The sequence below is a fragment of the Sus scrofa genome, chromosome 10 (assembly GCF_000003025.6).
Source record: "Sus scrofa isolate TJ Tabasco breed Duroc chromosome 10, Sscrofa11.1, whole genome shotgun sequence".
In the NCBI taxonomy this organism is placed as follows: domain Eukaryota; kingdom Metazoa; phylum Chordata; class Mammalia; order Artiodactyla; family Suidae; genus Sus; species Sus scrofa.
In genome coordinates, this window is record NC_010452.4 from 26,644,106 (window position 1) to 26,667,116 (window position 23,011).

The 23,011-nt window shown below is 46.9% G+C and overlaps 1 protein-coding gene across 7 annotated transcripts in view; it reads left to right on the forward strand.

The window, feature by feature from the left end:
* The window catches only part of PTCH1 (patched 1), a 76,061-nt gene that overhangs the window by 16,941 nt on the left and 36,109 nt on the right, over positions 1–23,011 (forward strand). For 4 of the 7 annotated variants that reach the window (XM_013980137.2, XM_003482800.4, XM_013980139.2 and 1 more), the window contains 9 exons: positions 12,176–12,365; positions 15,480–15,549; positions 15,657–15,748; positions 17,113–17,311; positions 17,607–17,728; positions 18,761–18,908; positions 20,618–20,749; positions 21,197–21,352; positions 22,344–22,442. In XM_013980137.2, the coding sequence (XP_013835591.1) occupies positions 12,176–12,365; positions 15,480–15,549; positions 15,657–15,748; positions 17,113–17,311; positions 17,607–17,728; positions 18,761–18,908; positions 20,618–20,749; positions 21,197–21,352; positions 22,344–22,442 (1,208 nt within the window). The remainder of the gene's footprint in view (positions 1–12,175; positions 12,366–15,479; positions 15,550–15,656; positions 15,749–17,112; positions 17,312–17,606; positions 17,729–18,760; positions 18,909–20,617; positions 20,750–21,196; positions 21,353–22,343; positions 22,443–23,011) is intronic. The other 3 variants (XM_005668021.3, XM_021064597.1, XM_021064598.1) reach the window with 1 other exon arrangement.

A 23,011-nucleotide genomic window follows, 5' to 3' on the forward strand; every position in this document is an offset into this window, starting at 1 on the left:
CAGATAGCAGGGAACCACTGCTTGGAGGCCCCAGAAAATGACAGCTTCCAGATGTATGAACCGCCGGATCGGTTTGTTTGGATTATGCGCCACAGCTGATGGCGAGATTAACACTGGCTGGACAAGCTATGGGAGATTTGTCTGGTTTCCACAATGCCATGTTTATATTTCATTGGGATTTCTCCTTCAAAGCTGACCTCCCTGTGACCCCTGGAGCTCTGTCCACGCAGGCTGAGCTGTAGCTTGTCTGCCCTTCTCCTTTTGAGGGGGGTGTCACAGTTATGCAGTGGAAGGGGCTGCTTATATGGTGGCCCCCCTCCTCGCCCTTTGTCCATGTCATCCATCTGCCCAGATTTAGCCTCCGAAGAGAAGTCTGTTCACCTCTTTGGGTGGGGGGTGTTTTATTGTACAAAGTTTTTCTGGCTTTTAAACCACGTGTGGAAGAACTTTACATTATTTGAAAGGAGAGCGGATTTTAAGAGAAGCTATTTTGCAGAATTATGGTATTTTAACTCAGCAGGATTTTGCACTATTTTGAGAAAAAAAAAAGAAGTTGAGGCATTTCCACCTATGTGAGAGATCCTGTGATAGTGGCCATAGCTGTATGATGCTGTTATTCTATAGTGTCATTCCCCTTTGCTGCTCATTGGCTCCCAGAACCTCTTCTCCTTCCTCCCTCCTCCTTCATCCTGTATCCCTCTGCTCATCTCCCCTTCCTCCTCCCTTCTCTTTCTTCCACCGCTCCCTCTACCCACCTTTTCCTACACTGCCCAAATCATTTCCTCCCAGTGGCTCTCTGGAGTTACTAGTGTGACATCAGAAAGAGGAGTACATCTGGTTGATCACAGACCAACAGGAGGGAAGTAGAAAATGTGTGACTGCAAGCCAGCTATGGGAGATGCTAGATGCCCAGCCACCCTTTGCATCCTTCGGGTTCTGAGAAGGGTTGGTTCCAAGACCGTATTCTTTGGTGGGGGCTGACAGCAGCAGATGTGCATCCCCCATTGAAGAACATTTTCATGAGCTTTTTTTTTTTTTTAAATTTATTTCTTTATTTTTTTACCTGCTATTTCCCCAGTACAATTTTTTTTTTCTCCTGTGCAGCATGGTGACCCAGTTACACATACAGGTACACATTTTTTTTCTCACATTATCCTGCTCCATCATAAGTGACTAGACCTAGTTGCCAGTGCTACACAGCAGGATCTCTTTGCTAATCTATTCCAAAGGCGACAGTTTGCATCTGTTAACCCCAAGCTCCCGACCCACCCCACTACCTCCCCTTTCATGAGCTTTCGAGGGCACCTTAGAATCCATTGTCATGAGGACTGCGAGACAAATCTCAGTCCCCTCATGCTTCATGTGCCATATGAGCTGTGGAAGAATTGGGTCCTGTGGCATTTCTGAGATGGCAGGTGACATACCTGTACATGGTGACACTGCAGCCCAGGTACCCTACCTCAGGCTCTCCCTGGATGGAACTCACACCAAGCCAAAGGGAACATGGAGCTTGGATAGAGAAAGGAAAGGACAGGTTTCCACATCCAGTATTTTTTTTTTTTGACTGACTCTACAGGGTTACGACTTGGTCCATCCACATGAGAAATCTCAGTTGACATCCCAAAAAGCAGACGGCCTTGCTCATGAAGGCCCCCTCTGGCCGTCCAGAGGGAAAGAAGAAGCTCCTTGGGGTTTCCTCAGTGGAAATCTTCCTCCACGACACAGACAGCATCAGGGTCACCAAAACAGAGGCACGTTCCCTACTCATTCTTTGCTTCCAGACTCTGAATTTGGGTGCTTTATGGCACTACTTTGTAGATTTTTTTTTCTCTTCAGTTGGATATAGGGCTGCTGTCGCCCTTACACAGCAACATGTCTGTTTTTCTTCTACCTATATCTTTACATTTGATGGAAATAACTAGCCTTCCCAAACAGTAGAATGCTGCCATTGAGAAGCTGCTCTTTAGTAGGAGTCGTAGGTACAGAAAGACGCATCTTGTGCTCAGTCCCTTCGAGACTGTGACCCTTTTGTTGTGTTGGGGGTTTATTTAGAGCAGAGTTGGAAAAACAGCTGTCCTGTGTTAAGGAAACTGTATGCTTGGTGGGCAGTCAGGTACCTGTTAATGAGTGACAAGTTTGTTGTTGGAGAGATTTATAATGTGGAGGCAGGGCCTTTTTTCTAACCCAGAAACCCAGGTGTGAGTTGGCCCAAAGAGTCCCCACTGCCTGTGCGTCCCCAAACACCCTTGGCTCTGAAAGTGAGAAGCAAGGCTTTATTTATTATTTATTTATTCTTACTTATTATGTGCAGCAGAAGCTTGATTCGTTACAGTCGGAATCAACGAAAAACAGTAGACCTGCCCAATTTATCACCCCAGGTAGCCTTCAGTTATTGATGAAACGTGTGCGAAAGTACGCAAAGGGAGCTGGCAGTGGGCTCTGTTCAGTCAGTGTGCATGATTTTTTTCCCCTTAAATCATTGCTTAAGGGCTTCTGGCCCCTAGCTCAGGAATCCTGCCCAAAAATGCCAGATGTATTACACAGTCAAGTACTGCAATGTAAACACTGGTCTGTGCCATGAGGCAGGGTGGTCCATCTCCGATTTGAGAAGAACGGGAGATTGAGAGGGAATGAGAGGGGTAAGCCCTCACAGCAAGCACAATAGCGATCCTGTCGTTGGTGTTTTTGGCTGCATCGTCGAGATTGGGAACCACAAAAACCCAGGTGAATTCATCCTTTGGACTGGCCAAGAAACGCAGCTTGCACTGAGATGCCAAAGAGAACAAGATGTGGCTTGGCTAATGTTGCTTCATTGGGTCAGATAAGCTTACAAAGTGTTGAACAGAATGGGGGGGGGGGGCTGATAGGAAGAAGGCTCTTGTCTTCACAACAGCGTCTTCACGTTACCGTGAGCATCACGCTTTTCCATGTGCTGTGCGTTACATTAAAAGGAGCGTGACGCATAGCAAGGAGAGGCCACCTTCTTTCACAGCCCCCCTCCAGTGTCTGCGAAAGCCTCCCGGGGCGGTCCACCTTCCCTGTGTAAACCTAAGATTCATCACATCTGGTGTTGTGTACCACGGAGGGAGAGACCAAGTGATGATGCAAAATAAACCGCCTTCCAGTTTGCTCCTAGTTTCTGACTTTCAATAAAGCATCTGGCGATGAGGATCATTTGGAGATGAGAAAGTAACAGCGCTTTGGGCCACCCTCCAGCAGAATGTGTATCCCATGCTGGGGGCAGTTCAAGGACATTGGGATGCGTAGACATTATCCATACACCCTAATAGTCAAATTTTAAGCAGTCCTTACAGTGACTAGATCCAGGGTTTGGTTTGGTTTGGTTTGGTTTCGTTTAATGAATGGGAAGGTATCCTGTAAGTTAGGAGGAAATGAAATTTCAGTTTGGATTTGGGGGAGTGGTTAAAACAACCTGTGGCAATACTGTCATGAGAAATCCATTCTATACGGTGAGCTGAGAAAAATGCCTTGAAGAAACATTGATGATAAAAACAGGAATTTTGAGATGAAGGAAACCGTAGGCTTTTCTCTCTCCCTCTCCCTCCCTCCCCCCACCAACTTTATTCTCCTTTGATTTCTCCCATCTTGCCCACCCCCATTCCCTGGCTTCCTTTGCCCCTTTAGTGGAGAAACCAGAAAACATCACAGACTAGACCTGAATATCACACAGTGTCTCTTTAAGTAGAAGCTTTCTAAAAGGTAAAATAACAAAAGGATTTTCCCTACCTACCAAAGACCTTATTTCTTTCCTCTCACCTGATCTCACCCCGCCCCCATAACAGTGTTGTAATAATAAGTTCAAAAGCGATAGTCCACACGTTTTCGTCCACACATGATCCAGAAAGAAAAAAAAAATTGCACATGTTTAATACCTCGCTTAATTGCAAACAAAGCTTGCAATTTGAGAGACTTGGGATTAGGGCTAAATATCTATTAACTGCTCTTTCTAGAGATTTGGGGAATAGGATGACCCTTTTTTCCTTTTTTTTTTTCTTCCTTTTTTTTTTTTTTTTTTTTAAATAGGCTACAGTTTCACATGGCTCCAAAAAGAAATCTCTCTCCCTTTTTGTTTCCCACACCAATTGATTTATCATTTTGCTTGCAAGCAGATCCAGAATGTTAGGGCAAGAACACACTCACTTTTTTCTCGTAACTTTTTTGTTGCGGACCGAAACCAGTTGACTTGAATAAATTTTTCTGAGGCCTGAATGTAGCCAGCAACGTGGAAAAATCTTGCCATTCAGGGCCGTCTGAATGTACATTTCAGCCACACAGTAAGCTGCATTGGTAGGCACTGGACTGCTAAATACAACCATTTTTCGCAGCAGCGAGTTAGACAGGTGATTAGCATAATTAGCACCGAGCAGCTATACATATGGTAATGCTGAGTGTGTAAATGCCAGCTGCGGTGTAAAATTTATGTCAGGGGTCGGCAGGGCTGTGCGAAAGTATTGTGTTCCAGCTGCAGGTCAGGGCCGCCAAAGCTTACCTCCTTTTCTCTTGTTGGTGAATACGCCAAACAGAAGAGAAAGAAATATAACAGATACGGCTTTGATGGAACAGCCCGGTTCTGTGCACGAGGGACTGTCGTATCAAACACACGCATGCACACGCACACACTCACACGCCCTTGCAGACATCCCATCCCTCTCTCTGCACTTTGTGTCCACTTCAGGCAGGGTCCACATGAGCGGGCGGCCAGGGCTGGAGGTTTGGGTCGGTGAATGGGCCCAGGGATTTCCTGGGAGGAAACCTTGCCCGCAGTGAATTTTTCCAAGAATTAAGAGTCGTGCTTTGGGTTTTCAACCCCGCCTCTCGCCCCCACGCCCGCCCCCACCCCCCAGTCCCTCCACTGCTTCTGTCCACGCCCTATTCCTTTCCATTAAGGAGGAGCATCCCCCTCTGAGTGAGGTTGAGCTGGTCCTTTCGGAGAATGGAAACTGACCTTAATGGAGGTGTTGGTTCACCTTGAACGGAATAAGTATAAGAAAGTTTCCACAGTTTGCCTCGCTTCCCCAACTGCTCGACCGACTTTAGCACAGGGCTAGAGAGACAAGGTCCTTGTGTTTTGCAGCAGCTGTGCTTCCCTGTCCACCTACCGCCACTGTCAGACCCATGAAATTCTCTATAGATTAAAGAAATATGTCGCTTCCTTGTTTAAAAGGGAGACGGTTGCCCGTGGTTCGTGCCCCTCAATGTGCACGATGGGGGGATTTATCGCTGGTTCATGCATTTCTGCTCTGCAAGCTTTTTTCCTGCCCCTCCGCCTCCCTCCCCCCCTCACTTTTGCGGTTGGGGGCTCTGAGGAGTGGTGGTGGGGACAGAACATAGTTCACACGATGCTGACCTAGTGATGAAACTTCCTCACAGCGCCAGGGGGTCCTTATGCATGGGGCCCCTAATCCAGCTAATCCTGATGGCGACACAATCGTGAAAGTGGCCCCCAGTGACGACCATCTCCCCACACAGATGCAGAGAGAAGGGTCAGTGTGGGAGAGAAATCAGGCCCGCATGGAGTTCCACAGGCTGTGTGAGAAGGTGGGGACTTGAATTGTGCCCCCGCCACCCCACCCCCCACGCCCACTCAAGTAGGAGGCTAGTGAAAGGAGGCCTGGGCTGGAGAATGGCAAGAAGACTGTTCACAGAGGTGATGTCAGCGCCACAGAAGCTGGGAGAAGGGAACTGGGGTTAATGTTATTCAACAGCCTGAATGCTGGAGAGAGAGCCCGCAGCCTCGCGAGCATTTGGTTTTGTTGTGGTTGTTGGGTTGCCTTCTCTTTTTATTTTTTCAATGAGGCTGTTAGGAGGCCTGAACCGAGAACTTAAGAGAACTTAGAGCATGCGCACAGCATGCTGTCTTTTTTTGGTCCCTGAGTTCTGCTTCCTGCTGCGGCATTGCCCGTGAGTGAGCCTGCTGCTCTGGGTCAGACCCTCCTGGGCTTGCCCAGCTTCTACAGAAGGACAGGACTGGGATTTGCACCTGCTCGCTGGCAGCAATTGGGTGAAATCATGGTTGGACTACCCCAGGAGTTCCCAGCTGGGCAAGTATGCCTTTAGGGATTCAGCGGAGCTGTGCGCTGCTGCATCCTGCCGGAAGCCAGGAGAAACAGGTCTGCAGGCCGGACTTGACTTGGCCGGTCTCAGGTGGGGCTGACCCTGGCTCTCATTGGCCACAGCAGCAAGTGACCAAGGAAGAACGGGCCTCTTGACAGATGCAGTGTCATTTTAGGAGCGGGTGGCCCTGTAAGAAATACCGGAGGGGGGGAGCTGTGGCAGGCAGCAGATCCAGGTCCAGGGTGGGCAGAGCGCTAGGCTGACCTGATCGTGTCCGACAGGGCGAGCGGGCGGCTTCAGGGAAAGCCATTCAGAGGAAGCAGCCCGGGTGGGAACAGATGGCCCCGCAAACAGCTGGTGTGGGGGGCCTGCGACAGGCGCATGCTCAGAGCTGCTCCTACTGCTGCACTTGGCCCTCCTCACCACCACCCCCCTCGGTCCCTGGGGAGGCTTCATGATGTGTCTGTCCTGCTCTTGTCTTGTTTTTGTGGCTTTTATCGCCCCAGACTTACTTCATGAAGACACATTCTCTTTGGGTTATCTGATTCTAGCATTTTCCCATGGCAACACCCAAGGGCACAATCGCATCAGGAGCAAAACAGCCCAGAAGCTTAAGCAGCAGTTGGCTGGTCATGAATAAAAGACATGGGTGGAAGACTGTCTAAAACTCATGGCGTAGAAGTTTTCAGCCAATTGCCCAAAATTACAGAATCTTTTTTTTTTTTTTCAGTTTAGAAAATGAGCTGGTTCTAATAATTTTGCAGCTACACCCTTTTAGAGATGTGTACTTTTTCACCCTCACAATAACTCATTGCGAGATTGAAAGAAGGATCAGAATCAACGAAAGGGGGGGAAAAAATCTCTCTAGAGGCTGTTAGATAATTCATGGGATTAATCAAATGCAAATGCCCGACTTGCATATACACAGACCCCATTTTCCTAATTGGACTCTGAGTGGGTACTTTTCAGGCTGAAAGGGTCATTTGTTTTGACTGATTGACTTTTTGAGGCTTTGGGGAGAATTAATATCTTATACAGATGACTGCCTGTTCCCAAGGCTCTGTATTGAGGCTGTTCATTCATTCATTCATCCGACACACGGAGTGTACGCCGAGGTGAGTGGCCAGCGGACAGTGCCTCCCTGAAAGGACGCGGAATTTATTGGGAAAAGCACTTTGCCGAGTCCCTCAGATCATTTTTATGTGGATCACAATAAGCTTTTGCCAAAAGCTCTTTGCATGAATGCCGCAGATGTTTATTAAGCTCTGTGCGAACGGCTGTGCCGAGGAGCGATCCAGCCGCAGGACGTCATGGGGCAAGTCTCGTGTCTGCCATGGGCTGGAACGGTGTTAGCCCAGAGGTGTGGAGCCCCGAGTGGAATTTCGCACCTCCCACAGCCCCTCTTCACCTTGGAAAACTATCCTTGGTTTGATTTGGGAGGAGAGGATCAGCAGAACTTGATCAAGAGCTTTTTTTTTTTTTTTTTTTTTTTTTTGCGGAAGTGATGCTTTTCACCCTTGCTCTTTCAGCACCCTTGCTCTTTCAGAGCAAGGGTTTAAGCAACTCAGATTTCTGGAAAACAAGATAGCAGAATTTGCAGGTAAAGAGTTAGGGCTGCTTGTTCTCTGGGTGCCCTCGTCTGTCTGTGCCCTCTGAGACAGGTGCCTCTGGGGACCAGAGCCAAATGGGGCCCGTGTACTGCTGCCCATGGGGGCCCCAGGGAAAAAACTCTCCTTGGTAGTGGCAAAAAATCTGAGAGACAATATTTTCCTATAAATAAGGATACCCGTTATTTGCCCTGTGTAATTCTTTGGTGCATTCTAAAAGCTCTATCTATGAGCTTACACTAGTCTGGCATGTGGAATTTGGCACTCCTGGACCCATACCCTCAGCTGGTGCTCAGAAGCCCGAGGCTTACAGGGCAGTTAGGGTCGGGGTTAAAGCCTGTTTCCACCTTGATCAGCCAGGTAACCATGGGCAGATCTCCCCGAATTCTGCAGCTCTGTCTCCTGCTCTATAAAATAAGGGTGATCATACGTGCCCGCAGTCAACAAATAAGTGGTGGATGCTGCTTAGCTCCTGGTTTAGCGTCTGGGAAATGTCACCTATTTGTCAGTCTGCACACCATTCTCTGAGGTATGCGGTAAAAGCTTGGTTGGTATTTTGTTGTTAAAGTCATTGAGTTTGGAAGAAGGACCAAAAAAAAAAAAAAAAAAAAATGAGGAGACTTGAAAATATGATAGAGATGCATATTTTTGCATTGAGTTTAATTCACATTCCTCTCACGTAGCTTTTGGAGCTTCCTTTTTCTGCCATGTGGAAGTCTTTCATCGTACATATTCATTGCCAAAAGATGAAGAAATAAAATTTACCCACAAAGGGAAATGGGTAAATATTATTTATAAAACACCACACAGCAATAAGCACTGTTCCTATGGCTGGACACCTGCATCTCTATCACCAGTACTGGAGCTTTTGGGTCATTCTGCTCAGTAGTCGAAAATGACCCTGCAGTACTTCATGAGATTATTTTGACAATAATAAAGAAAACCTTGAAAATGAAAAAAAGAAGGAAGCAAACCATCTCCCCCAGACCACATCAGTAATTTCAGTCACTTGAAATGGGTTCTTTGGGGCTTCCTGAGGGCCTGACTCCACACTGGTGCATGGTAAGGAAGACAGCAAGACAAAGAACAGCTCTGGCTGTCACTCAGCTGTGATTTGGGATAGGCCTTTGCTAGAGTAGCACAAGTCAGGTCTGCAAAATTGCTCTGTCCAAAGGGGTTTCTGTTCCTGGTAGCTCGTTCAGCATGCCTTGGGTGAATGCTGATGTAAGACCCTATGAGGGCTTTGCAGCTTATGACACAGGAACACCTGAGAAGGAGCTAAGTCTACCACTGCCACCAAGTGCATGATGTAATTATTGTCTCACCACGCTCCAGCCACTCTTCTCTTCCTGCAGCAAGCCAAACCTGAGGGTTTTGCAGTTTGTTGGTTCCCCTGGCCAGAATGTTTCTTCCTTTTAGGTCTTCCCTGGCAACTCCATTTAAGTGGCCAACTTGATTTCCTCCATGGCGCTTGTCATGCCATGAACCTCCCGCATTGGTTACTTGTGTATTGCCTGTTTGCTTCACTGGCCAGGACCTCTTGGAACTTGCTTATCCACCATGCACCCCAACACATAGCACGCATCCCCCAGATGCTTGCTGGCTGAATGAGTCGTGGTACGAGTATGTATCCAAGAAAGTGGATATCAAGTCCATTTCTATGAAGTTTCTGAATAGTTTTTCCAAAACACATTTGGTTATATCAGATGAAATGTTAGGTAAAAATGCAGCCACACCATATGGAAAAGTAAATCTAATTCAGCAGTACTCCAAAGTAAGAGACAGCATAGCTGGTTGAGGAGGCTTTAGAATTCAGGTCCTTCATCCCTCGTTGCTGCATGTTCCTATGATAATAGTCTTATCTTGGTTGAACCTGGTTGTTCATGAGCAATATATTCCTGTTTATCACTAGAGCAAAAAGGGGGAAGAACAGAAATATTTGCCATTCTAGAGACATGACAGACATGTCTGCGTTTATCTAAATAGACATCCTAAGAATTTATTAAATATCTGTGTTTATATAAATATACATCTTAAAAATTAAATATCTGTGTTTATTTAGATAACGCATCTCAAAAATTCTAAAAAGGTGACATCGTGGCATCCCCGAAATACCTTTTCTATCTTGTAGGAAGTGGTGTCTTTTCTGAAAACCTCTGTGGTAAATTACTTGATCCCTTAGGACGCTGGTCTAGAAGCATGTAGTTTAAGTTCTTCTCAGCAGCATGAACTTGACCATTTGATTCTTATTTTTGTGGCCTTCTCTTGGGTCATCACCTTATTGGTTATTGTCACAGGCAGCTGCTCTGCTGAGGTGGGGGTGGGGAGAGAAGTCTGTGGTCCCCCTTTGGTGGTGTTGGTTTTTACCTCGTGGCTTTGATTCAGCTGAAGTTTTCAGCTTCAGCAAAGGCAAAAGGAGTGAAAGGACTTTGTAAGCAGGATGAGAAGTCATGTGCTAGGGCCAGTGCGTGAGGAGGCAGGTGGAAACATAAATGATTTTTAGGTATGGGGCATTGGTGCCCTAGAGCCAGAAAAATGGAAGGAGTTGAGGGTCTCCCCCCGCCAAAAGGCTCTTTGGAGATCCTTGGTGTGCAGCTCTGTAGCTTTTCAGAAGTGACCTCTGGACTAATAATTGCCTTTTTCTTTTTTTTTTGCCTCCAATAGCTTTTCTATCTCTAGAGAATGTGGATTGAGTGTAATTCAGTTCCCTAGTTAATTGGTTGAAATACCACATTGTGATTCCTGCCAGAAGGAGCCAGACCCTGGCTGCAGGCAGCCTCAGTGGAGCATCCTGAGAAGGCTGGTGGCATTATGTCAATTCATCCTCTGTTGCAAGTTGCTTCCTCTGGTTTCCTCTGGTCTTTCTTGAACTTCAGATTGCTTGAAGGTCCTCGGTGAATCCCTGGGGCATGCGTCCAAGTTCTCTGCAGCATCTAAATCCTTTCTCTAGCCCACGGACCCTCTCCCTCTCTTCCCCTCCGCCTTCCACTCCCCCTTCTCTCCCTCTCCCCCTCCCCCTCTGGTCCCCCCTCGCCCCCCAGTACATTCAGGCTCATCCGACAGGGTTTCCCCAGTGGCTTTGGCCATCGCCATGAACCTGCACAGATGATCTGACTGGTCTGTGAATCCAGACTCGTTTTCCTAATGAGGGCATCGTTTTCTTTTTAGCCTGCCCCCTTGTTTATAAAATAATGCCAAGAGAACTAAACAACCCTCCGTTCCCAGTCCTTATTTACTTGCTCAAACCAAATGTTTATGTCCTTGAGTACTCAACTTGAAGCAAAAGGATTTCTCCTCGTGGGAACACGGAAGATGATCCCTGAGGGTTCTTTCTGAAAGATAGCTGGAGGCCTGCTTTGCAACATTCAGCGTACAGTGCCTTAGGGACCCCGGGGGTGTGTGGGGGTGAGGATGCTCGAGAATTCTGTTTGCTACCCCTCCTGGCCTTCCTGCAAAGCCCTCGCCCTTCCCCGTGGTGGATCAGAGCAGCTTCCTCAGAGCTTCAGCTCAAGCTGCCCTGCCCATGCACCAGCCCTGCTGCGAAGCAAGGCTCCCTTCCCGCCATACCTCCCAGCCTCCTGAGCTCAGCCTGTTCCAAAAACCCTAACTGAAGGACAGCCTGGGACCTGAGGAGGAAGACAAAAAAAGCAGCTTTCAGTGGCAGCATCACTCGTGCCTCGCTCTGCTGGCTTCCAGGCCCAGCTTTGGCCACCTGCTGGAGAAGCTGGGGCGGGGCTCAGAATCACCAGGGGAGCTTGCAGAGAACACAGGCAGCCCACCCCCAGGCGACTCAGCCTGGCACCTGTGCTTTCTGGATGCTGCCCAGGTGAGTCTGAGACGAGCAGGCTCCAGGGCGGGCCCGAGACCACCCTGGCTGGTGGGTTTGTTTCCTCTCAAGTGGGATTTCCCGAGTGCATCTGACATGAATCACATTATTTATCTTCTCCCGGCAAGTTTGGTGCTAAATACACATTTGCCACCTTTCCGTGTTTCTTTTTCCAACCTGAAGAAACATTTCCTTGTTACCCTGGCCAGATTATTTAGGAGAAAAGTGTAAATTGAAGCCATTTATCTTGAAATGTGCTGCAGGGGCACATTGTTTATACAAGTGAAAGAAATTGTAGCTGGGGTATTTGGTCTGGTCTGCAAGGAAAAGGTGTCTCAAGTTTCCCCCCCCCACCCCCTCCACCCTTAATACATATGGTGTGTCAGTCAGAAGGTGCCCGAAGCATGTGTGCACTAGGTTTGTGCGTGTGACAAGCAGGACCGCAGTTCAGAGGTTTAGCGAGTATTTCTTAGGCGTTTGGTATTGATCGAGTCCGCATTGCGCATGATCATAAAGTGCATGTTCCCCGCCCCTCCCCAAACATCAACCAGACATTTGTAGGGACCCGAGGTCCCTTGTGAGGTGCCCTGCTCCTTTCAGCGAGATCACAGAATGTGAATGCTGGGGATTTTGCTGTTTCTAATTGGAACCTGTACATGTTTGTCAGTTGGTGGACGAGTAAGTCGTGAATTAAATTATACCCGCCAGAAGATTGGAGAAGAGGCTATGTTTAATCCTCAACTCATGATTCAGACCCCCAAGGAAGAAGGTGCTAACGTCCTGACCACAGAAGCTCTCCGACAGCACCTGGACTCGGCGCTCCAGGCCAGCCGGGTGCATGTATATATGTATAACAGGTAAGGTGGTGGGAAGAGGCTTCAGACCCTTGGTTTTAGTAAATAAAGTTGCCCTGGACTTTACACCTGGAGTGTTGGGGCAGATCGTTTCCGAGGGAAATGATTTTTAAAATCTTGGAGTTCCCCTTGTGGCTCAGCGGGTTAAGAACCCGACTAGTGTCCATGAGGATGTGGGTTCGGTCCCTGGCCTTGCTCATTGGGTTAAGGATTTGGCGTTGCCTTGAGCTGCCATGTTGGTAGCAGACACGGCTCAGATCCCACGTTGCTGTGGCTGTGCCGTAGGCCCGCAGCTACAGCTCTGATTCATTTTGACCCCTAGCCCAGAAACTTCCCTGTGCTGTACCTGCGGCCCTAAAATGAAAAAAAAAAAGATCTTGATTTGTCTCTGGAGTTGGGTAACAAATGAATTCTGTTGCTTTATAAGGTATTTTCAGTAAATTTATTGGCACTAGAGCCAAATGAGTATGATCCTTCAGGCAACCATTTGGGTGCCAGTCCACCCAGTCTGAAGACGTTTCATTGGCTTGAGATGTTTTCGGAACAGTTACATTTTGAGTTGCCTACCCTCAACCCACAAAGACTCAGAAAGAAAAAGAAGTTACTGCGCATCACTTTGTATTCGCTACAGATGTTAACAGTTGGTTTGTGTCACCAGAAATAGGGGGTTGAGCTCCTATGGTGAATTCCTGAGGACAGATAGGCAGAGTAAGGTGGATTCACGTATCTTTACCAAATAGTATCCTTTAGCCTCCTGGCTCATTTAGCAGGGCTGATAGGAAGAGTCCTGGAGTGAAACTATCAGTCCTTTTTCTCATCTGTCTAGTTCAGGGCAGCGGCCACACCTTGTCCATCTTTATACCCCAGCACTTAGAGCAGGCACTTGGAGTTTGTTGATTGATGACTGACTGCTAAGATTGATTCATTTAAACGGAAACGTCTCCCTAAACTGTTGAGAAGACCATTGGGTTGGCATTTGCCCATAACGCCATGCTGCCCCTCTGGATACCTCTTAACTGAGTGGTTGGCGAGTACGGTCTTTCATGGAATAGGCAAGGTAGACATATTCAGTGGCCAGAGAGAATGGGGGGGTGGGGGGGGGGGAATCCAACGAGAACCTGCATGTGTCCCTGCTACTGTAACCTCCATTCTCCATGGTCTTAAATGGATGGCCTCTTAAGACCTGTCAGCCAGGAGATTGAAGCCTAGGGCCCCAACATGACCTGGACCAAGTCACTTATTTTTGGTATACTCTTGTTTTTTTATCTGTAACCTAAGTTAATGATCATGTGTGTGCTGTTGTCTTCAGGAAGTTACCAGAACAAGATCAGGTGTCTGAAACGGCTTTGAGAAAGGGAAGGAGGTATTTTAGTGCTGTTGTCAGGCAGCCTTGTCCTGGCACAATCGTGCCCCCCCACTCCCAACCCCCTACCCCCCGGACAGGCTGTAAGGAGAGCTGGCAGGGCAGCTACCCAGTGCAGTTCTGCAAAATGTGCACATGGAGGCGTGTACCTGGAAACGGGTGTCCCAGGGCCCCTGAAAGCATGTCTGATGCCTTCTTAACAGAATGGGACCCTGCCTTGAGGGGGCTTGTCATTTACACACTTAAGAAGGTGTGAGCATCTGTACAATGAAATTGCACTTCCCCTGCGATGGAACCGGAGAACTTTTTATGCCGTGGATGAACTTTAAAGAACACCTAGTTCAACCCATGTCATTATTTAGGTGAGAAACCTGGGAATTCAGTGAAATAAAGCATTTGTACCAAGTTCGTCTAGCTATGGAATAGTAGAGCCAGGTGGCAAGCCCTTTGTTTTGGCTTCAAGCCCAGTGGGGTTTTTTTGTTTGTTTGTTTGTTTGTTTTTAAAGTACAGTCATGCTCTTCTCAAGCAAGTGTCGATCAAAGCTAGTTGATGAAGTGATATTGAGAACCTACTTGAACTAGGTAGTATGTGTTGTGCTAGACGGAAATAAAATGTAAGCTTATACGTAGGTGGATGGGCGGGAAGATGGACAGATGGAGAAGTTGGGCCGGGCTCTCAGGAGCCAACTGTCTGGTTAGGGTGGGGAAGGAAGCCTAGAAGGTGGTCCCTCCCACAGATGCCCCAGGTGTCGTGAAGGATCGACTAGCCGCCAGACTAGCATTGCTCTAGGACTTAAGAGAAAGGGGTCATTTTCAACAGCATTGGTCAAAGAAAGCTTAGCAAGGTGTCATCTCAGCAGGGCACTGAGGGATGGGGAGGTTCCCCAGGGAAGCGGGCAAAGTCCTGAGCATTCTTTTGGGTGACTAGTAAAAGAGAAAAAGACCTCTGAAATAGAGCACTCTAGAAGTAGTTTTATATATGTGTGTATATATATTTTTTTTTCTGGGCTTGGATTTCCCATTGCCATGCTTCCCTAATTTTCTTTTTTTCAAATATCTCTCCGTAATACACTTGGGAAGGCATGGGCTCATACCGCACTCTTCCAAGGATAACAAAACTCTATAATAATAGATAGATGGTAGATAATGGAGAAGAGGTCATTGGTGATCAGTTTATTTAATACAATTGCTATAGGATGAGCACAGCAGAGTATAAAGTAGGAAACCACTCTGCCTGGCAGTGTTGTTTACAGCATTTGCGGTTACGAGCAGGAGAGGTCATTTTGAACACTATCTGTTAATAAGGATGTTATCTGCCAGTTAAAAAAAAAAAAAAGTATTTTCCCACCCAAATATATGTTAGTACATTATAAACGTTCTTCGTTTAGTCCCCACCTATTTCAAATTTGTGAGACTTCAACTCTGAATTATCTGCCCTGAAGTTGTTTTAATGTATGTAGAAAAGCAGATTAATGGTGTAAACAAGATTGTTGGGAGAACACTTAAGAAAGCAAGACTTTTCAAGTACTTTTGTAGCAGTCATTTACATAAACACCCCACATGTTAATTACAATTGAGTATTATCTATTCATTAAAGCAAACTTCTGGAGTCTGTTTGGCAAAGCTCTGCTCATTTTGACAGATCCTTAAACGTGATCAAAATTGCCTTTCTATATGTTCCATAGTTCTGATTTTGCACTGATTTCCTTTTTTACAATAAGAAATGTTTGTCTCTTGTTTTTTTATTTCAATAGGCAGTGGAAATTGGAACATTTGTGTTATAAATCTGGAGAACTTATCACAGAAACAGGTTACATGGATCAGGTATATTTTCTTTTTGCTTGCAGAAAAAAAAAAGACCTCTCAATTCTCAAATACGCCAGTGGTATCCGTTAGCCTAATGCATGGCCTATTCTTTTCAACTTTGACAGATAATCGAATATCTTTACCCTTGTTTAATTATTACACCTTTGGACTGCTTCTGGGAAGGGGCGAAGTTACAGTCTGGGACAGCCTACCTACTGTAAGTGTGTGGTGTCTGTGATTTCTAAACTCTAGAATGTTGCCGATGTTACTTTATAGTTCCTTAGTCTGTTTCAGCTTTGCACAAGACATAAAAACATTGGAATTCCATGTGCATGTTTGAAGAGTTGGTTGGAGAGGGCACTTGGGCAGAATGTTTTTCCCTCTTTTCAAAAAAAAAAGTCTGTAGGCATCATTAAATCTCATTCACTTTTACCAGCCTATTTATATGCAAATAAAATGCAAATTATTTCAGAGTATGTGTGATTTTTTTTTTTTTAACTCTTTAAAAATGTTTGCGGTTTTGCAGAGCAAGTACTTACTTAGGTTTAGCTTATCTTTTAAGGATGGAATTTAATAGTGGGTACTTAAAGATTTTGTACTTAAAGTTCAAGATCTTCCTGTTAAGTAAAATGCTAACCTTTCTTTGGATCACATTAATGGCGTTTAAGAGGAAAATCTGCCATCTTTGAATGCAGGGGATGAAGGTGGGGATGCTTCCCAGTTTAGCAGTTGAATATTATATATACCGCATCATTTAAGGAACAATTGTTAATCAGCGAAGACATTTTCAGTTAATTATGCAAGAGTTAGTGCTTGGGTTATTGTTTCTGTCCTAGCTTGCACGTATCTGCAAAAGCAATTTGCAGTGGCCATACCCTGACCCTCAGTGTACAGTTTTAGATGGGAAATAAGGGGTTTTGTGTTTTCTGGTTGGGAGATTCTGAATAATGACTTCAGCCTGGTTAAGCAGCTACAGTGTGGTTTGAACCACATAACAGGCAGCCAAAAGCCTTTCTGGTCTGTCAACAGCACAAATTCAAAAGTGAGTGTGGGGGGAAGTGGCCTTGATGGCGGTGATGGCAGAGGCAGCAGGGGGTTTGCCGGGTTGACTGCCAGGCTGTCAGAAGAGCTCATAAGTATGGGATTATTAAAGGTAATGGAGATCAAATATTTTGATTGATGACACTTACAAAGCATTTGTTAGGCTGGCAAGTGCTAATTTGACATCCCGATTCCCCCCCCCCCCCCCAGTTTTGGGTCTCCGTCTTCTGCTTAGAAGCACCCATTGGCTAATTTTGTTTTCAGATACTAAATACACTGTATCAGCAAAGCGACAGTTCTTTGGTACCTTTGTTAACTTATAAGCTGTTTGCCATCTTCATTCATAAATTATTTTCCTGTCTTAGGTTTGCCTAGAGATATACTGGAAAGGAACATTTGGGTTTTGTGCCAGGGTCCCAGCATTATAATAGGAGCACCAAAAAGCCTCAGACATTCCAGAGGCAATAGATGCAGTCTTGTTTTTTCACTAAGGCTTAGAAGCCTCTTTTTCATTGCCTCGCCTCCTAATTTCTTTCACAGAGGTAAGCCTCCTTTGCAGTGGACAAACTTTGACCCTTTGGAATTCCTTGAAGAGTTAAAGAAAATAAACTATCAAGTGGACAGCTGGGAGGAAATGCTGAATAAGGCTGAGGTTGGTCATGGTTACATGGACCGGCCCTGCCTCAATCCGGCTGATCCAGACTGCCCTGCCACAGCCCCCAACAAAAATACAACCAAAGTAAGTACAGCCCCTGATTCTTCTTAGGAGGGGCAGAGAGAAAAACCCGATGCTCCCCCCCCCTTGTTAGTTCTCTTATTTTTATTTCCCTTTTTTTTGGTCTCTGGATCTAAGTTTGTTGATAGAGCTAAATTTTGCTGTAAGATTTGCCATACGCCTCTCATTAGCCTGGTTATTAATGTTCTCCCTGAAACAAACAAGCCCTTAATGCACTGGATTTTAACAAGGCATGTGACCTGCCTACTAATTCCTGTAATTATGTGGCTGCCTTTTTTTTCTTTTTATTTTTTTAAAGCCTCTTGATATGGCCCTTGTTTTGAACGGTGGATGTCATGGATTATCCAGAAAGTATATGCACTGGCAGGAGGAACTCATCGTGGGTGGCACAGTCAAGAACAGTACTGGAAAGCTTGTCAGGTAATCCAACACACACGGGAAGATCCAAGCCATCTATTATTTTTCGCCCTTTCCTCAGAAACCACTTCCTTTCTGACATCTGCAGGTGTCTTTGTATTAACACTTAACCGTCATCCCCGCTAGCTATCTGGGTGTCCTAGAATGTTCAGAGATATGAGTGGACCAAAGCAGCTCACAAAGCGCCTTGTGGTGTATTTCCCAAGAGCAGATATGTACGGGGTTCCTGTTGTGGCTCAGCGGTAATGAACCTGACTCAGATCCATGAGGATACGGGTTCGATCCCTGGCCCCGCTCCATGGGTACAAGATCCAGCACTGCTGCGGCTGTGGTGCAGGCCGGCGCCTGCGGCTCCAGTTCATCCCCTAGCCTGGGAACTTCCAAATGCCACGGGTGCGACTTTAAAAAGACACACACAAAAAATATATATGTATGTAGTTAGTGACTCTAAAGTCACAATCTTTTAGAAGATTGACCCATTATGTGGAAAATCGGGGTATGTATAAAGTAGGCAGGAGGCATTGGTGGGACGTGGAGGTAGGTGATAGGAGCTGAACCCCGTCACAGCTGTTAAAGGCAAGACCAGCTAAACAAGAATGATCCTCTGTGCACTTGTGGCCTTGGCTCCGTCAAGTGTCAGGCCCTCAGTCTGAGATCTCTCCCTCGGGAGGGCGTCGTCTGGGATTTCTGCACGAGCGAGCTTGCAGCGCTGAGCCCCGCATATCTGGTCAAGCTATCTACTCCTCTACCCTTCCTGTTGCGTTGACTAGAAACTGAGAGAGGAAATTGCCTATTAATTTAATTTGGGGGTATATCTGTAAAAGGTTTGTAAGGTTACACCTTTAATATGGTACATCCATCTATTAAATAAAATAACCATCCCGGGCCCATTTTAATGGAAACATGTGCTCGCGTGGGACAGAATGTCTGCGGGTAAGTCAGGGGTGTTGAACGGGGGCTGGGGGGGGGTGGATTTATGCCGTGAGAGTGGCTTCCAGGGGATGCTGATGTTGTGCCTTGCCCACACCGTCACAGCGCCCACGCCTTGCAGACCATGTTCCAGTTAATGACCCCCAAGCAGATGTACGAACACTTCAAGGGGTATGAGTACGTCTCGCACATCAGCTGGAACGAGGACAAGGCGGCCGCCATCCTGGAGGCTTGGCAGAGGACATACGTGGAGGTAAGGGCTGGCGTGTGGGGCGCCCTTTGTTTTTTTGTTTTGTTGGGTCTCTTTAGGCCCACAGGTTCAGCACATGGAGGTTCCCAGGCTGGGGCTCAAATCAGAGCTGCAGCCACTGGCCTACACCACAGCCCCAGCAACACCAGATCCAGGCCCTGTCTGCTCGTGGCAACACTGGATCCTTAACCCACTGAGCGAGGCCAGGGATCGAACCTGCGTCCTCATGGATCCTAGTTGGGTTTGTAGCTGCTGAGCCACAAGGGCAACTCCCTGCCCTTTGAGTCTGAGTACAAACCCCTTAGTTACTAAATGGGTCATGTTCATATTTGAAAACATTTTTTTTTTTCCACTGGAGTTCATTGTCACAACAGATTGTAGTTCTGGGAACATGGCGGGATGAAAACGCTTTCCTTTTCTTGATAGCGAAGAATATCTTCGTATCTGGGTGATGCTCATTCTGATTGGGGTGCTCTGAAACATTTTCAGAGTCACCATGTGTGAACTCCAGAGCTCAGGCATAACAGTGTTTAAAAAAACACTTGGTTTGCAAGAAAAGGTGTCTGGAAAACATTAGCAAGGCCTAGAATCTGTTCACAGCTGTAGTCCCCTTGGTTAGGTCATGCGATGGGAGCTGGCCTTTGTTTCCCAAGCGGTGACCTCTCCTGAGCTGCATGTGACCTTTTAAAAGTGGCCAGCAAATGAAGGGGGGGGGCGAGGGGATGGCGTGCCCTTAAGAATGAGTTGTGGTTTTCTTGGAGTTCCTATTGTGGCTCAGCGGTAATGAACCCAACTAGTATCCATGAGGACGCAGGTTCGATCCCTGGCCTCCATCAGTGGATTAAGGATCCGGCGTTGCCGTGAGCTGTGATGTAGGTTGCAGACGCCGCTCAGATCTGGTGTGGCTGTGGCTGTGGCTGGAAGCTGTAACTCTGATTTGACCCCTAGGCTCGGAACTTCCATATGCCAAAGGTGCAGCCCTTGAAAAAAAAAAAAACAACAAAAGAATGAGTTGTTTTGGACTAAGGGGGAACCATGCCGAGTAAATAAACTCTGGGAGTGGACCTCAGTTCCACTGGCTCATGGCATCACGTATTCTGGCTTGATTAGCAAGTAGCCTTCCGTGGCCCAGGCCCAGGGTCATTTAATGTTAGCCCAAGTTCAAACCCCAATCATACAGAACTCTTCTTATAAGGCATCAGAAAAAGTGGGAGTTGAGTAAAGGGGACATGTCACTCCAAGTCTGTGCTATTTAAGCTCCTTAAAGCTTTTTGCAATTTTCAAAATCCTCTTATTATAGTTGATTTACAGTGTCCTGTACAGCAAAGTGACCCAGTTATACATAGACATTTTTTTTTTTTTGGTGTGTGTGTCTCTTTAGGGCTGCATCCACGGCATATGGAGGTTTCCAGGCTAGGGGCTGAATCAGAGCTGTAGCTGCCGGTCTCCCCTACAGCTACGGGAAACACCAGATCCAAGCCATGTCTGCGACCTACCTCACAGCTCATAGCAAGGCAGGATCCTTAACCCACTAACGGGGCCAGGGATCGAACCCGCATTCTCATAGATACTGGTCGAGCCACAGCAGGAACTCCCTACATAGACATACATTATCCTCCATCAGGTTCTCTCCCAAGTGACTGGATACAGTTGCAGTTCATTGTAGCTTTAATCCCATCCATCTTCGTTTTATCCCTGCATGGTGACCTCAGGTGGTTCATCAAAGTGTCGCTCAGAACTCCACTCAGAAGGTGCTCTCCTTTACCACAACGACCCTGGACGACATCCTCAAGTCCTTCTCTGATGTCAGCGTCATCCGAGTGGCCAGTGGCTACTTACTGATGGTAACGAGCAGTTCCGTTTCCTTGGGAGTGTCCTGTATTGTTTTTTTTGTTTTTTTTTTTGTTTTTTTTTAGTTTTGACCTTCCCGTGCCCTCTCCTGCTTTTTAACTGCTCTTAACACACATGTGCATCCAAGACAGAGAGAGCTCGGCTTCGTAACGGTTTCGAAAGTGGTCGTGTAGAGCACTGATTCCCATTGGCAGTTGGCCCATCTTTGACTCTTTATCATTTTGTGTGATGTCTGTAAATGTACATTTTTGTCGTTGTTGGATTTCATAAGTTCGACCTTTTGAGTTGGGGTGATGGGTGGGGGAAAACATTAGAATCCTTACACATTCTAATGTTTGGCTTTTGTTTTGTGTCTCCCCCTCCCCTTCTCCCCCCTCCTCCAACTCCCCTTCATTCCTTCACCTGCCCCCCCCACCCCACCCCCACTGTTCTGCTTGCAGCTTGCCTATGCCTGTTTAACCATGCTGCGCTGGGACTGCTCCAAGTCCCAGGGTGCCGTGGGGCTGGCTGGCGTCCTGTTGGTTGCACTGTCAGTGGCTGCAGGATTGGGCCTGTGCTCATTGATCGGGATCTCCTTTAATGCTGCAACAACTCAGGTACTAAAGGAGCCACCCGTCCACTCTTCATTGACAAACGCCCCTCTCCAGGCTTGTGTCCGTGTCACCTAAAGGGTCTCCCAGCCTTTTTTCACTCGGGGTGCCCCATTTCTCAGGGCAGTGCTGTCTCTTAAGTGGACCACGGGACCAGCCGTGGGTTGGTCTGGATGGGCTTGGTGATTAGTAGAGATGCTTCATTCATGGATGGAATTTAGCTCCTCTATGGGAGCAGTGGTTCTCAGCCTTGAGGGTGCCTTTAGCATCGCCTGGAGGGCTTGTGAAACCTGATTGCTGGACCCCATCTCCAGCATCTCTAATGCAGCCTGCCCTGGGGGCCAGGGGTGGAGAATTGGAACTGCTAGCCAGCTCCCAACAATGCTGGTCTAGGAATCACACTCTGAGAACCACGGCTTCGTTGTATGTATTTGTGGATTTGTCTTTTTAGGGCCGCACCTGGCAACATATGGGGGTTCCCAGGCTAGGGGTCCAGTCGGAGCTGCAGCTGCCAGCCTACACCACAGCCCCAGCAACGCCAGCTCCAAGATGCATCTGAGACCTAAACCACAGCTCATGGCAATGCCGGATCCTTTAACCCACTGAGTGAGGCTGGGGCTCAAACCCACGTCCTCATAGATACTATTTGGGTTCATTACCGCTGAGCCACAAGGGAACTCCTTTTTTTTTGAGAACCACTGCTTTTTTTTTTTTTAAGACCCACCGCTTTTGTGTTAGATTCCTCCCCTTTTATTAACTTGAAAAATGTATGGGACGTGGAGCTTAGAGATAGGAATGCATGAGATCTACCATGAGCTACAGCTGCCAGACTTTGGGGATTTAACTATCAGATGAAACTAAATTCTTCACGTGGGATCGCGTAAGCTCCCCTTCGGGTAGCTCCTGGGGGTGCTGGTGGCAATGTTTGAAATAGCTTTACAGTTCTCAGAGTTGGACCTCCTGCATCTAATGCCCCTGTCCCATGTTTTCACTACAGGTTTTGCCATTTCTCGCTCTTGGTGTTGGCGTGGATGATGTTTTCCTTCTGGCGCATGCATTTAGTGAAACAGGACAGAATAAAAGAATCCCTTTTGAGGTAATAGACAGACAAAAGAAGAAGGCCTTGAAGACAGCAAGGGCCCCCCCCACCCCCACCCCATTGCTGAGAATTTGTCTTTGTACTTCTCGCAGTCTGGCCAGTAAATTCCTCAGTCCCAAGTCAGATGACATATTGCTGGCTCTTAATATGTAAAGTAAGTTAGAAGAGTCTCAGAACAGTTATTCCAAAGTGCACATTTGTTTTTTTGGGTTTTGGGGTCACTTTATTCTGTTTTTCCCTCACTCCCTTTTATTTATTTATTTAATTTCTTTTACTTATTTATTAATTTTTTTTTTTTTTTTTTTTGCTTTTTAGGGCCACACCTGTGGCATATGGAGGTTCCAAGGCTAGGGGTCTAATCAGAGCTGTTGCTGCCGGCCTATGCCAGAGCCACAGCAACGCCAGATCTGAGCTGCATCTGTGACCTACACCACAGCTCAGAGCAACGCCAGATCCTTAACCCACTGAGCGAGGCCAGGGATCGAACCCGCAACCTCATGGTTCCTTAGTCGGATTTGTTTCCACTGTGCCACAATGGGAACTCTGCCCCCTTTTAATCATATGAA